The sequence below is a fragment of the Streptopelia decaocto genome (genome assembly GCF_964273445.1).
Source record: "Streptopelia decaocto genome assembly, chromosome: 5".
Taxonomy (NCBI): domain Eukaryota; kingdom Metazoa; phylum Chordata; class Aves; order Columbiformes; family Columbidae; genus Streptopelia; species Streptopelia decaocto.
Window position 1 is genome coordinate 47,082,294 of NC_138659.1, and position 15,114 is coordinate 47,097,407.

At 44.1% G+C, this 15,114-nt stretch overlaps 2 protein-coding genes across 5 annotated transcripts in view; both read right to left on the reverse strand.

Annotated features, from left to right (window-relative positions):
* The window catches only part of OGDHL (oxoglutarate dehydrogenase L), a 56,720-nt gene extending 51,749 nt beyond the window's left edge, over positions 1-4,971 (reverse strand). For 2 of the 4 annotated variants that reach the window (XM_082052837.1, XM_082052834.1), the window contains exons 1-2: positions 4,895-4,971; positions 156-390 (exon numbers count right to left, since the gene is read on the reverse strand). In XM_082052837.1, the coding sequence (XP_081908963.1) occupies positions 156-362 (207 nt within the window). In that variant the 5' untranslated portion in view covers positions 363-390; positions 4,895-4,971. Of the gene's footprint in view, positions 1-155; positions 394-619; positions 668-4,894 lie in introns of those variants that run through there. The other 2 variants (XM_082052836.1, XM_082052835.1) reach the window with 2 other exon arrangements.
* NCOA4 (nuclear receptor coactivator 4) overlaps positions 1-15,114 on the reverse strand; it is a 397,571-nt gene that overhangs the window by 265,970 nt on the left and 116,487 nt on the right. The window lies entirely within an intron of this gene.

Genomic DNA, 15,114 nt, shown 5'->3' on the forward strand with positions numbered 1-15,114 from the left:
TTACAACAATCAATATGCAGGAAATTAGTTTCATATTTTTCATTTCATACGAGACTTTTTTCTGGACTTCTTATAAAAACAAGTTTAAAAAGAAAAAAAAAAACTATTCCACCCTTAACCCAATATTATAATTTGCAGTCTAGTTTTAGACTTACCTTATGTACGCTTTTAGGGTTTTCAAGCCACGCATAATACATTTCCTCCACATAATTTGAATTACTCCCACTCAGGAATGGTTCTGAGGTTCCTGATGAAAAATACCGTTGGCCATGTAAAAATACCCTTCTGGCTATATATTGCTTTTCCAGAAGTTTAATGCCATGCCACTTCAATGTAGCCGCAAACAACTTCAGATGACTCATATTTGTTTATTAGACAGAAGATCCAACTCTGCTAACAAAGACAAAAACAAATCTTATCAGAAAGAGAGTCAACAAATTGCAGACACACTTCAGCTTCTCAGTGGAAACTGGGGTTCATGGCTAGAGTGCTCTTCAACAAAGCTCAGGTGTATGCACAAAGTTTTCTACAGGAGCGAGGCCACTCCATGACTGATGGCAGAGCTATGCTTATAGCAGTGGAACCATTGCTGATGGCCACCCCACATCATTCAGCTCACCTCACAGCTTCTCTAACTGATAACATCATCCTGGTTCCTAAAGCGACCATGATACCACTTGTACCACATGCCTCCTGCACCCTGGTTCCCTGGGAACAAGCGAGTCTGCTCATCATTGACTTCTCCAGAGATCTTGGCAACCATAACAGCTTTCAGTTGTAGAAAACTGTAGCCTTTTACCAAGTCAGACTGGGGTAGGTTCCATGAACAGCATCAACCGTAAACTGTGGTTGAAAAAGAATCCTGTTATCTCAAATTTACACCATGAATAATGGAGATGACAAAATAATTAAAAAGGGTTCTTTAAGTGTTCATATTGGCATTAGCTTTCAATCAAACACTGTTACACTATGAAAAGGCTCAGTTTAATTTGCTTTCCTAACTAGCAACATTTACCTTGCCCTTCCAATGAGCTTTTTAACAAGGAGAGCAGATTCCCTGTAATTTTAAACACAATGAGAAAAACAATAAGGGTTGAATCTTGGGAATGCTGACCACCATCAGCTCCAGTGCTAGCAAAGAGAATCAAAGCTCACCTTCAGAATAAAAAGAACTGATGTAGCTTACAATTAGACCAAAAATAGTATAATCTTAATGCTGAAGTTGCTAAAATTTCAAAGGAACACCAATATTGTGAAATTATTAGTTTTGTTTTCACTTTAGAAGTATTTGGAAATCTACAAAAACATTAAGGGTAGGATACTAATTAAGAGGAAGAAAAATTCAGATTTAACTCTGAGGTGTCTCTCATTTGTTGTCCATCTAGATAAATAATTTGTGTGGTCAAAAGATAAAATCCAAGTTTTTGTTATTTAGTGTGACTAGTTGAACAACTGCTAAAGACAAAAGTACAGAGCTGACAAATGACCTTTAAAGCATTTTAAGAATGACACTGTCATTTTGAGTCATAGATCAAATTATGTTACCTATTACATGCAAAGATTACTTTATAATAATCTCACTGTTTTTTCCTCTTCCCCTTCTCCCTCAAAAAAGGAAATATATGGTTATAAAATTCCTAAATTTGGAAGGAATAGGAAGAGCTGTATTTTTCATCATCCAATTTAAAAATGAATATTGGTCTTAAACAAACAAACAAACAAAAGGTTCCTACTGAATAAAACAGTGTTATTGCATGCTGTTCTCTGGCATCACATTTTTAGTATGACATTTTTAACTCAATACTTATTTTGAAAGCTGCTGACTGGATCACTTTCCTAGTTGCTGACTTCAACCACATCATCCTAGCAGTGAGTTTCCTTCATCACACCAAATTCCCTTGTCTCCTCTTTCAAGCTTTCTGCAGCCTTTTCACTCTTATCCACTAGCAGACCCAACGCCAAGCTTGTAACACAAGCTGCCCCCATACACTTACTGAACTTTCCAAACAACTACTTGTTGACATTCTCCAGGGTACCCAGACACACGGAAAGTAATCTCCAAAGGGAGCACCACCAAAACTAATATAAAATCCTCATTTAAACCTCCAAAACCTCAAAACCACACACTCCTCTCCCCACTTGGCATTTTCAGCAAATTGGCAATTGTTAGGCTCCTAGTATGCTGAATCCTCTATACATTAGCATTATTTCCTATCTACATACATTCACTTATCATTTCCCATTTCACATATTCAGAGCTTATTACAACACTGATTTCCTCCTGTGTCAATGGCCTGTCTATGCTTAGGGCTCACAGGCAACTGCAGGAACATAAATACTATCAGCACCATTTTGAAAGCAGATTAAGTCCTGCAAAAGCTCAGAGCAACAGAGGCAAGACTGACAGAGTTAATATCTTGTCTGCATACATTATTATCTTTAAAATGTAGTAGCAGTATGTATGCATCATGTCATTTTGCAAAACATCATAAGATTTCAACATGTTATAACACTAAGAACTGAGATGTCACCATGGCACTTAGGACTTGTGCCCATTCTGATTGAAATTATTCCAGCCACCTTATGCCATGCAAATCCAACTCTACTACCAAACACCGGCACATGTACCTCAGGGGTGGACACTCATTCATAAAGGGTTACCTACCCTTATTTAAGGTGCTTTGCAAAAAGCTGGGAGAGAAGGAAACAGACGCTACCTTTTTTTCAGTTTATCATACTACAGCTGCAAGCTTCTTAAGTACAAGTAATTTCATGTTCTTTCTTTCTAATGTGTCTGCCTGGAGAACATGTAGATCTTTCCTCTAGCAGTTAGCAAAGAATGCATGGCAAAATAATGACAATTTCTCAGGAAGATCTGAAAATGGATGTAAATGACATAATAATTAATAGAAACAAAGAGCTTATAAGTGGTAGCAGTCACTTCCCTCCAGTTCCATTTAAATTTCAAAATGGGTCAAAGCCAAACTTCAAGTTGTAACTACTAAATATGCAACCTGTAAGAGCAGATATGAGCTGTGTCCCTCCTGTGAAGATATAAAGATCACAGGTGAAGAAAATTGCTATCACAGGCATTATTCCCATCTCATGAAAAAGTAATGCCTCCATTTTTATGCAGGCATGACACAAAAATGGGCAAAGCCATGAATCCTGTAATTCCTGTCAGATTTCAGATACCGATTAATTTAACTCAACAAAACTGACTTGTTCCTAATTCTCCCCTTTGCACACACCGCTCTTCAGCACAGATGTCAGCTGTCAGCAGCTAAACGAATTGGAGACCACCAGTGTGATCATAGACCATTCCAGCCCACTCAGCCTTGAGACTGTCAGTCGAAAATCAGCACATAAAAGTCAGAAATAGTTAGGATTGTTCCACTCTGCTTTGTCTCCTAAATCAACTCTGAAATGAAAACAGGAATTGGCAAGGAATCAAACTGAGCTAAGAGCAACCTAAAGGAAGATATTAATTAAATCTCTACCGGAGGTCAAAAAAAAGAAAGAGGCAGTGAACCAAAAGAACAACCTGATATTTAATGCACCAAAGCACCCTTAAAATGGTGGAAGTAAATGAAAGCCCTAAGCAGCTGAAAATTTCTGCAGCTGTTCTGCAGTATGGCATGTGCGTCTCAAGCTACGAGCTAGCTTTCACCCTGGCACTTCAATTCTAGAAGGGACCTAATGTCATGGAACGTCCCGTTAATTATTCCAGCTGTGTTTCTAGAGGGTTATAGAAGCGTAAGAGACAACAAGACACTTCTGATAGCAAAAGTGTTTATCCAGCTTTTCTCAAGATCGCTTTAAACATAAATACATTGCATAGGCTAGTATCCCATGAATCAATATCCCCCTGGTATACCCTTGCTCATTTTCTTAACGCACACGTGAAGTCCCGTCAATAATGCTAACATGTGTTCTTCATGCTTTGCAGAAGTAGCCATTAATATGTCTGGCCTATATTTCACAAAATTGCTCCTTGATCCACTAACATGGTAATTTTCTCCTATATTCCCCATACAACTCAGTCCTAAAGCTTTTCTTAAGACTGAATAAACCTAATAAAACAAGACTGCCAGGGGAAAAAATGGATGAAGATAATAAGGTATCTCAAAAAGCCTGTCATGGATAACTGAAACTAGAGAGGCATGGAATATCTTTATCCAGTAAGGCTACTTCAGGAATATATACCCCCACATGCTAAGTGTTTCTTTTCCTTACAGCACAGGTGTGCTACGCCATATAAAGCAGCTTAATTCTCCACCCAAAAAGTTGACCTGGAGAAAGTTTACAAGCTGTGTATTCACCAAACAGCGTACACTGTAAGTCCTGGGCAATGGAGTGATCTCCATGCAATGATACCCGACACATTACCCTCCCTTAAAAAAACGCCTTCAGCAGGTACCGAACATCACCACAGTTTCTCAGCTACCAAAACGTTGTAACAGAGCAGGGGGGGAAATATCTGGAAAGAGCCGGGTTTATTCTTCTGCCCCTGCCCGTCCTTCCACGGCCAGCCCGCAAACCCTGTCACGCCGCTGTCCTGCTGCCCTTGCCAGCAATGCGATGCCGGAGCCAGCGAGGCTGCCGCGGCGCTCCCGGCTGCGGCGGGGCTGCGGTACCAGTGAGCGGGGCCCAGCCGGGCCGCCTTCCCCCGCACCGCCCCCGCGCCGCCCCGCCAAAGGCCGCGCTCCGGGGCCCGGCGCGGCCCCTCACAACCGCACGGCGAGCGGCCCCAGCGCCCCGGGCGGTGACCCCGACCGCCCGGCGTGCTCACACGGGCCGGGCCTGGCTCCGCCACGCCGCCCACAGCCCCCGAGCCGGCTCCGGCCTGGCCGCCAGGCCCGCCGCCCCCCGCCCTTCGCCGGCGCCGACAGACCTGCGGGGGCGGGAGGCTCCGGCCCGTCCGTGGGCAGCGGCAGCACCACCTCCGCCCGGGGCACAGGCCGCGCGGGGAGCGCCGGGCGGGACCGTTACCTGCGTCACGTGAGCCGCGCGCTGAGGTCACGGCGGGGCGGGGCCGCTGTCCCGCGCACCGCTGCACACAGGAGCGGCCGCCGCGCCCACGCCCCGGGACACGCCCAGGCCACGCCCACGCCCCACCGGTCGCCCGCCGCGCCATCGCGGGGTCGGCACCTGCCCGGGGCCGCCGGACATCGCGGTGCCGGCGAGCTCCAGGTGGGACCTGGGCGTGCCTGGAGCCCCGGGCGCCTCGGTCACCTCTCCCGCTGTGCTGGACACCAGCAGATCTGCCCGCAGGAAGGGAAAGAGCATGAGATGAGCATCCATCTATCCAGGCGTTGCCAAGAGAACTGGTGCGAGGGGCGGACACCTTTGCAGCTGCACAGGGTGCGGCACCGCAGGGACGGAGAGGCCTGTGCTGCCCCTCCTGCACCGCTCCAGGCCCACCGAGATACCGGCACAACGCGAGGGATCACCCTTGGTGTCAATGGCAGGGGACAGCCTCATGCCTCATGTGTACATGGAATGTCCCTCGGTCATCCGAAATTTAACAAGGACAAGTGTAGAGTCCTGCATCTGGGCAGGAACAACCCCAGGTTCCAGTATAGGTTGGGAGATTACATATTAGAGAGCAGTGTAGGGGAAAGGGACCTGGGGGTCCTGGTGGACAACAGGATGACCATGAGCCAGCACTGTGCCCTTGTGGCCAGGAAGGCCAATGGCATCCTGGGGTGTATTAGAAGGGGGGTGGTTAGTAGATCGAGAGAGGTCCTCCTTCCCCTCTACTCTGCCCTGGTGAGACCACATCTGGAATATTGTGTCCAGTTCTGGGCCCCTCAGTTCAAGAAGGACAGGGAACTGCTGGAGAGGGTCCAGCGTAGGGCAACAAAGATGATTAAGGGAGTGGAGCACCTCCCTTATGAAGAAAGGCTGAGGGAGCTGGGTCTCTTTAGTTTGGAGAAGAGGAGACTAAGGGGGGACCTTATTAATGTTTATAAATATATAAAGGGTGAGTGCCATGAGGATGGAGCCAGACTCTTCTCAGTGGCAAACAATGATAAGACAAGGGGTAATGGGATCAAGCTGGAACACAAGAGGTTCCACTTAAATTTGAGAAGAAACTTCTTCTCAGTGAGGGTGACAGAGCACTGGAACAGGCTGCCCAGGGAGGTTGTGGAGTCTCCTTCTCTGGAGACATTCAAAACCCGCCTGGACATGTTCCTGTGCGACCTCACCTAGGTGTTCCTGCTCCAGCAGGGGGATTGGACTAGATGATCCTTTGAGGTCCCTTCCAATCCCAAACATACTGTGATACTGTGATACTGTGATCCCTGCCCAACACTTTCATTAGAAACAAAGTATAAACAAAGGCACGGATCAGAGGAACAGCTGCGAGGGGAACGCGGAGGGAAAGCTCACCTGAAGGACAAGCTGTTCACACAGCTCCTGCACAGGAACGACAGGAAGCTCCATAAAGGAGATGTAAAGTGTTCCAACGACACTTACACTTCCTCTCCAAAATTCGTACAAAAAGCAGACTGAGAGTAGCAAACCTTGACAAAATCACTGGAACTACATTTGAGGCATTTGAGTGAGTTATTGTCCCAGGTTATGTGGCCAAATATAAAATGCAAGACAACACTGTTTTAAGTGTTCCTTTACTGGCAGAAATCTTATTTATATCTTCCAAGTCTTCTTCTGTCCAGGATGTCTTCAAACTACAACTGTCCATCCATTTTCTGTAATAATTCACAACATGACATACTTGTTATTTACCTGCTCTTAATCAAGTTACACAGTAAATACAACCAAGGTCAATCATCTATACGGACACTAAAATTGGTATTTCAGATAAATATTGATGCCATCACATAAATACCGATGTTTGATAATTTTCTAGTTAAATAATAAGATACAAATAATGGGAAAACTGGGCATGCCTTAAAAGGAAGGAGGAGAGAAAGAGAGCTATAATTTTTGTGCTAAGGGTATACTGCAAAAATGAGTTTATCACGGTCAGGTGAGCAGAAATGGAAAGTAAAAACCTTAGCAAGAAACACAACAGGCTTCATCTGGGGCTTTGTCACCTAATGGTCACACAGATTTTCATGAGGCTTATTGGTTGTTGTTGATTAGAGTAAAATTAATTTCTTCCAGATTAAAAAAAAAAATGCCAATCTTCATATAAATAAATAAAAAGCCTTGTTATTATCTCAGCAGCTTTCCTAGCAGGTGTGCACCTTCAAGAAATTGGTAAATACTGCAAAGTGAAGGACTGCATGATTTTGCATAAACATGTTTGTGATACAGTGTTCAGTGCAGGGAAGAGACTGCGCAGACACAGGGCACAGGAGGCTCCGGGGACAGCCCGTCCTGGGGATGGTGCTGCTGGGGACCGTGACCGCCACGCTGCCCGGGGAGGAGCCCAGCGCCCCTGCAAAACACAACGCGGGCTGAACCAGTTACCTCCAGCCAGCCAGATGCTGGTTGAGCCTTGTGGCAAGAGGTGAAATATTGTTAGATGCTGCAGCTACTAATTGAGTTTTAACCTTATTATGAGCAGACAGAAGCCATCTTTAGAGCAATCACGTTATGCTGGCTGAACATAAATTCAATTAAGATTGAGAGTGAGGACAAGCAGACGTCCCCTCTATTTCAGAGGGAAACCCACATGTCAAATCTGGCTTTGAATACCATTGCAGAGAGCAGGGTAAATATGCTTGGATAGACAATAAGACATTACAGTATGTTTTAAGTGCTTCTGTTGTTCCCTGAAGCCTTTGCCCAATTTCACATTTATGTTCTTTTTTTTTTGATTATTTGCACAATGAGAATTTGGGTGCTTGAAACAGCAAAATTCTGGTTTATTGTGCTTTAGAGCAACTCCAAATTTCTCCAATATTTGTTGTAACTGGGTTTCCCTCCCCCATCTCCCACTCAGCTTTTGTTGTGTGCCCATCAGCTCTTGCCATACTCAGGTGATGCCGTCCTGCTGTTGCCTTTCCTTCGGTCGGTATCACTTTGTCACCTGTCTGCACCTCCTAAGCCATACCTCCTTGCCATCCATCTGCCCCTGTGATGGACAATCAGCTATTTTCTCTTTATACTAGTTTTAATTCTTCAAATTTCCAATTACAATTCACATTTACCTGCCCATTTGTGTCCACTTGTATACTTACCTCTCCCTCCCAGCACCCATAGGGGGGATATATACATGAGCTTTGCTTACTGCTAAACTATCACATTTCAAAACTGGCTGGAATGAAAGTCCATCAGTGAAGTGAAAGAAAAAAATGCAATTCGTAGCAGACACAAAGCCAAATTGGGCAGCTTGCTTAGCATCATTCTCATGCCAGCTCTGCACTGAATAAGTATTATGCGTCAAAGAAGTTTTGCACCTCATAAAATGTATAACTCAGGGTAGTCATGACAGTACCGCTGACATGGAAGTCAGATGTGAAATTTTCTGTTGTGCTGAAAGAAAAACTGCCTCACCACGATTTATTTTTACATTTATCTGTATTTTCTGTAGCATGTCAGAGTGAATCTGACATGCTTGCTTTATTTTTGCCTCCTTTATGTCTTAACTCAGGCATGAGTTGACAAAACTAGAACTAACCTATTTGAACAAACCAAATGACACCTTAGCAAACTAGAACCAAGCTGGTTTTGGAAACACACCGTGTTGCCCACTGGGGGCACGATGTGCCCCATCATTTGTTCTGGGGTATGGTGCTGCACAACTCTCTGATGCTTTGCCTCTGTCTTCACTTGGTTTTGGTACATCGGTTTTCCCTGCCGGATCAGCAGCTACTTGCAATCATCATTGCAGTTCCTGTGGTTAATTGCCTCACACAGCCCTCTCTGATGACAGCGTGACTTCTCAGTAGGCTTGATTCTTCAAAGGGTAATCTCATAGGAGGTGGTCTGGGTACAGGATTACTCATAGAAGGACAATCTCATTAATAGCTTCCCCTCCTGAGATAGATACATTTATGTATTTTTGGCCACTCTTCATTGTCATTGGTAATGTAATTCCACTAGAGACAATGTTTACCAGAAGTTCTCTTAAGCCAAGCACAGGAACTCCACTTTACTTTGTTTCCCAATGTGTTTATCATACATGAGGATGTGTTTATTATACATGAAGACCACAAACTAACATAGGTTCCAATCTGAAGTATCATCTCTTCTTAAAGCAAGGCAATTTGGAAATGGTAAAGCATCCTCTCAATTTGAGGCTAAAGATAAATGCCATGAATGTCCTATGGGGCTCTGGTCATGACATTTGTTTAATGTTTAAACTTCATACTCAAAATCCTTAGGGCATCCTAGACCAAACAGCTCCGACAAATTATTCAGTCAGTTTTCAAAGGGAAAGCTTTAGGTTTTTTACTGCTTATCCAAGATAACGCTAAAAATCTCTATAAACAGTAGTAGAATAATGGCATTCACTATTCCAGCTGAGATTTGCACCAGTTTCTTGTGCATGCACATTTTTCCTCCTCTTCCACAACCATCTCAGTTGGAATTATCTTTAAATTATTTGGCGGACATGTGCTCTGCCAGAAACAAGAGCCTTTCCTGGGCAGGGCACATCACCTCGGGTGGCTGCAGCTGCTTGGGCCCTTTTCTCCAGAAATGCTCCACATCCAGAGCAGCTCACACAACAGGAGGGTAACCACAAATTCTTGCTTTGAGCCACATGCAGCACAAGGAAGACTTTCCCCACCAGCCCCATCCCAGCACTCTCTGCTGTCATCACACACCACGGCCTCCCCCTGCAGCATCCCGCCTTCTGCCCGCTGTTAAGCACCCTGCACTGTCAGTGCTCCACTTATGTCCCTGAGTGTGAAACTATATTAATTGTAAACACACTTTTCAGCCTGGCGTTCATACCCTGTTTTCAGGAGGAAGCAAATTACTTTTAGCAGGCACTGGCAACTGCCGAGTGCTGCCAGACAGTTCCCCTGGCAGATTTCTAATTCACACTTCCTTGGGTTTGCTCCACAGCTTTTGGTTTTATTCTAGGAGACCTATCTGCATTGAATGGGAAAATATTTTTTGGTAGCACTAGTACAGCTCTGCTTTGAGCTGCTATGTAGCCAGGGTAACAGTGCTACATTTTGTGCTGAGCTTACTACACTGCCTAAAATGACACATGCCTAGGCCTTGGCAGAAGTCATGTTTGAAATAGCACAACGCGGTGGCTTCATGATGATGTTCTCAATATTGGGCTCAAGCGCGTTGCAGTATCCGGGAACACCCTTCCTGGATACTTCCCTGTAGCAGCTACACTGACACATTCAGCACATTTTACTACTGCAAAGTCAATAGATGAAACAATCACCCTAATGAATCATCAGCAAATTTCAGCCCACTTCAGTGCTTTCCCCCAGTCTCTTTGATCTCCCTTTTTTTGTCAACTGGTATTGTTTATCAGGCTTTTCTACCTCCCCAGTCCTACATGGGAGAAGCATATTGATTACCTCTGACACTTCTTGCACCAAAGTTAACGTGGGGAATTTCACATGGGTTATTTCCATTCCCTTTGCTTGCCAAAACCTAGGCTTTGTGTGGCACAAGTGTCACTAATATCCCTGACTTCCCAGAATAAACCTCCCATGGTAAGGGAGACACGGGCTGCTGGATGCCTGAGGGACAGAAAAATAAGTCCCAGTTTCACAGGGCTGCCTGTCTTGGGCAGGTTGAAGGCGAGGCAGCGAGGAGAGCCAGCAGCACGCTGGGCTGTGCCGACAGCAGCACGCTGGGCTGTGCCGACAGCAGCACGCTGGGCTGTGCCGACAGCAGCACAGCTGGTAGCTGGAGGGAAGTAATTCTGCCCTTTCCTCAGCCGTGGGTACAAGCGGGGAGAGGGCAGCAGGAAGGCAGAGCCAGCGGAGCCAGGCTGCTCATAGTGCTGTACGGCAGGAGGATGGGAGGCGGTGATATGGGACTGGTTCAATCTAGATACAAGGAAAGTGTTTTTCACCCAAAGGATAAACAAACACTGCAACAGGGACCCAAAACCATGGTGTATTCTCCATCCCTGGAGGCTTCAAGACCCACCTGAATGAAGCCCTGAACAGCCTGGTCTGACATCAGTGTTGATCCTGCTTTGAGCAGGAGTTGCCCTGCATGACCTCCAAGATTCCTTCAAACTTGACTGAGGTGTCTATTGTTTGTACCAGTTTCACAGCAGAAGTCACGTTGAATCTCAGGTTAATCATGCAACCATTATCTGGTTAACAGACAAGCTCATACTGATAGTTTTATATGGATAGTTTATATCTTGGGTTTAATTATTCTCGATCATAAAATTTCAGGCTTTATTGCTCTGGAGAAAACAGTAGCTTAGAAGTACAGATTGTTTTATTAGAAGACCAAGATCACTGAAGACTGTTGCTCAACTGATTCTAGACTAACAGGTTATTTTCAAGTGACTTTATTCTTCGAACTTATTCCTGTGTGGAATTGAACTGCAGGATCACATTTGTCTGGCCAAAGATGTTAAGAGAGAGACAAGCTAGACAATAGAGCTGAATGAAAATCAGGAAAACACAACTTCTACCTGGCTGTTTCACAAGTCTTTCCTAATAAATTAGCCCACTACGACTATGAGAATAAAAGTAACTGTTGTAATTATTTCCCTGATATCTCACTGTACTATAACTAAAATGTCAGAGTAAACAAAGAACTACAGCATGTACAAAGCAGCAAGTGAGTCAATAAGAGAAGCAGGTTACATTTGTTACATTATGTAATGTTGAAATTAGCAAAAGCATGAAACTTCTTTTGTCCTAGCATTTTAATGGGAAGTCAGCACAGTGACAGGAGAAACAAGAAGTTTTCCCACTAGCTGTGGAAGCAAATCACCACTGGCACTGCAAAAAAAGCCTGCCAGCATTTGACATGTGGCGATGGACGAAGCGCTGCCGACTGCCCCGTCTTTAACCAAGAAAGAATTGAAAATACTATTTTTTGTGTTTTACCAGTGAATTAAGAGAAAGGTACTAGAAAATCGTTTTCAATATTTGCAGGTGTTTCATAAGAGAATCCTAACAAAAATAGGTACAATCTTTATTTTTGATAGCTTTCTTTTAGCTACTTCTAAAATGCACTGTGGTTTTTTTTGATTGCTCCTTTAGATGAAAATAAAACATGAAGGTACCCTGACATCATCATACTCAATTGGAAAATTATCCTCACCTCTTATTCTATACCACTGGCTGTGTTTTCTTCAGGAGGATCTATTTTGATTTTTAATGCTATTTATCCTGATGAGGGAATGTGTAATTATCTTCCCACTTATTTATTTTCTTCCAAAAGAAAGAAGACGAGACAGTTCTCCATCAGTTAAAACTTCTGGGGTATCCGAGATTTGTGGCTCTCACTGAGAGTAGCATTTGCTAATGAAGCTTTTGAAGCCACAGTGGCCGTGTCTGATTGTAATTGCTGAAAGGTGACTCTTGAAGAGGTTTATTTGCACTAATCAACACCATGTTGTGCCTCAAAGCTAGAATTGCCTTAGATGCACTGTCCCTACTGAGTTACTTTGCAATAACTAAACAGGTTTTTCTGTTTACTTCTGTTCTGGCACTATTTTATTTTATTTTATTTTTTAATAGGATCCTTTGAAGCTGCTCCCCAAACCTGTTGTACAGTTAAAACTTCATAATTTCTTTCTAACACTTTCTTCTTGCAGCTCCCGACCCCTTCTCCTCTGCTGCCTGAGCCACAGAGACCTTCAGCAAAAGCGTTAATGTAAAATATCCGAGGGCTCAAGGGTGGGCTGTAAATATCAAATCTATTACACACAGAGTAACAATGATTTCTTGTTTTCCTGACAGTGGCTATTTGGAAACATTGCATTCACAGTGCTGCACACAGCTGGACAATACTGCAGAGTGACTCTTGTTCACAGCTGAAACAGCTCTACACTTCCCTTAATTTTTGTTGCGTGTATTTTACTGTACAATTGTTCTCCAGTAAAGTAGGAAATAGTCCGAGCATCTCAGTTAGCAAGGTGAGCTTACTGTTCATGTTTCACGTGCACTGTTGACCTGTTAGCAGCCACCATATCACTGAAGAGATTTTCAGGAAAAAAATGTGGGTGCTACAAGAAAAATGCAACAAATCATCCCAGACTCCCCCCCAGGATGTTGGTTTGTGCTTATGTTATCAGCTTAGAATAAATCGTTCTAACTTTGCTCTAAATTCCTTTCAGACTGTGTTGCTGTGCAGTTCAGGCTGTCCCATCACACAGGTCCTCCTGTTTTACAGTCTTCACCCATTGATGCTGAGCTTGTTGAATTGTATTAATGTTTATTAACATGAGGCAGCTGTGGTGCTCTGGATGCAGCACTGTAACGGTGTCCAGCTCTAGTCTTCTCTGCAGGGCAGTGACCAGTGGATGCCCAGATAGTGTTTGGTTTGCTAACGTGAAAGTAATATTGGTACAGCTCCATTTTAAGGCATTTCGAGCTGCATGAAATCCTAGTCTGATCAATCACAATATCACCTTCAATGCAGAGTACACCACATGACAAAGGACATCATTAAGTGAAAGGCAGAGCCCAAGTCAGATGAGTTTGGGATTGTAATGATGCTAGGGTTGGGTTTTGAGAGCTATTGCTGTGGCAGCCCATGGCACTTGCAGGCATTGCCTTAACGAACAGACCTTTCCTGCACAGAGCCATTTCCCTGGACGTGCACAGCTCCTATGGTAGGCTGTCACTGAAGCTAATTAATGAAAAAAATTGAAAACTCTCTAAGGTGTTTGGAAAGTGAGAAAAAAATCCTACCTGTCATTTCTTACTCAATCCAGCTAGCAAATCATGATCCTCTCTCATTACCACCCTCACACATTGTAGCAAGGGAAGGATCTCACTCTGAAGAACAGGAATCACACGTCACTTTGGGGATTGTGATTAGCCCAAGTCTTAAGTAAATGAGTTTGAAGCTGACAGGTCACTCAATACTCCAGAGCCACTAAGCACAGCTGGCACATACTGTCACCACGGGCTCTCTGTGTGTGACAGAGGCTTTGCAGGAACGAGCTAGGAGCTGAATTACGATTCCTCTTGCAGACAGGGTGAACCTTTCGGGCCCAGGCTGAGATCATTGGCTAGACACGGCTGGGGAGCTGCGCGTCAGCGAGGGCAGCACACCAGAACAGAGGAAAAAATGCAGGCACTTGGGTAGGCAAAGAGACTTTGGTGAGGAATTAACAACTCCTCAAGCACGGGACAAAACACAGGTGGGTTTCACCCACTAAGTCTGGTTCTGTGGCACGTGTGTGTTTTACCTGAGTAAGGACAAGTGTCTGCTGGGCTGAGCAGGGGACCTGCACGCGTCCCCCGTCTCCTCCTGGCTCACTCCCTCCCTCAGCCCACTACAAAGAATCTCCCCCACCTGGCGACATTCCAAGTACTGATTTTTGGAAATGCTTTAAGGTACAAACTACTAAATAGAACATTAACATGCTTTGGCCGCTACTTACTGCCCTAGAGACATACTAGGAAGGCAGAGAATGGCTGGTGTTAATAGTTCTTTCAAGATGCTGGTCGCTGTGACCTGAACATTCTTGTGCATGCCCTTCAGTAAAACATTGGTTAAGTATTACCAGAGATCAGAATCTGAAGTTGGATCTAACTCACTGAAGTCATAGCTCTGTGAGGTCATTTTCAGAACAGCAAAGCCTTCCCCTGCTCATTTAAGTATATAAATGCATTATTTTTGTCATAGACTAAACGTTTTTCATGGCTACAGTTTTAGACAGATCTGCCAGGAGATTTTACTCGACTGTAGCAGAAATCAATCTTGAAGTAATTTATTAACATTTTGAGGCTATCTGAAGGTCACATGTAATCAAGATTTGAAGCAAAAAGAGGGGGTATGCTTGTTTAAAGCAAACAAGAATTTGATTAGCCTTGAAAACCTTTGAACTACTGGGGTCAAAATCTTTCTTAGCAGGCAAAGGAGCTTCCTGTTGTCAGTCAGGGTGACAAAATCCTTCCCAAACTGACATGCAGAATGTGCAGGTTCATCTGAGAGTTACCAGATCTCACATGCCCATGACTGATAAACAGTTTTAAGACTTTAAAAACTTTTAAAAATATGTATTTTTTAAAAAAA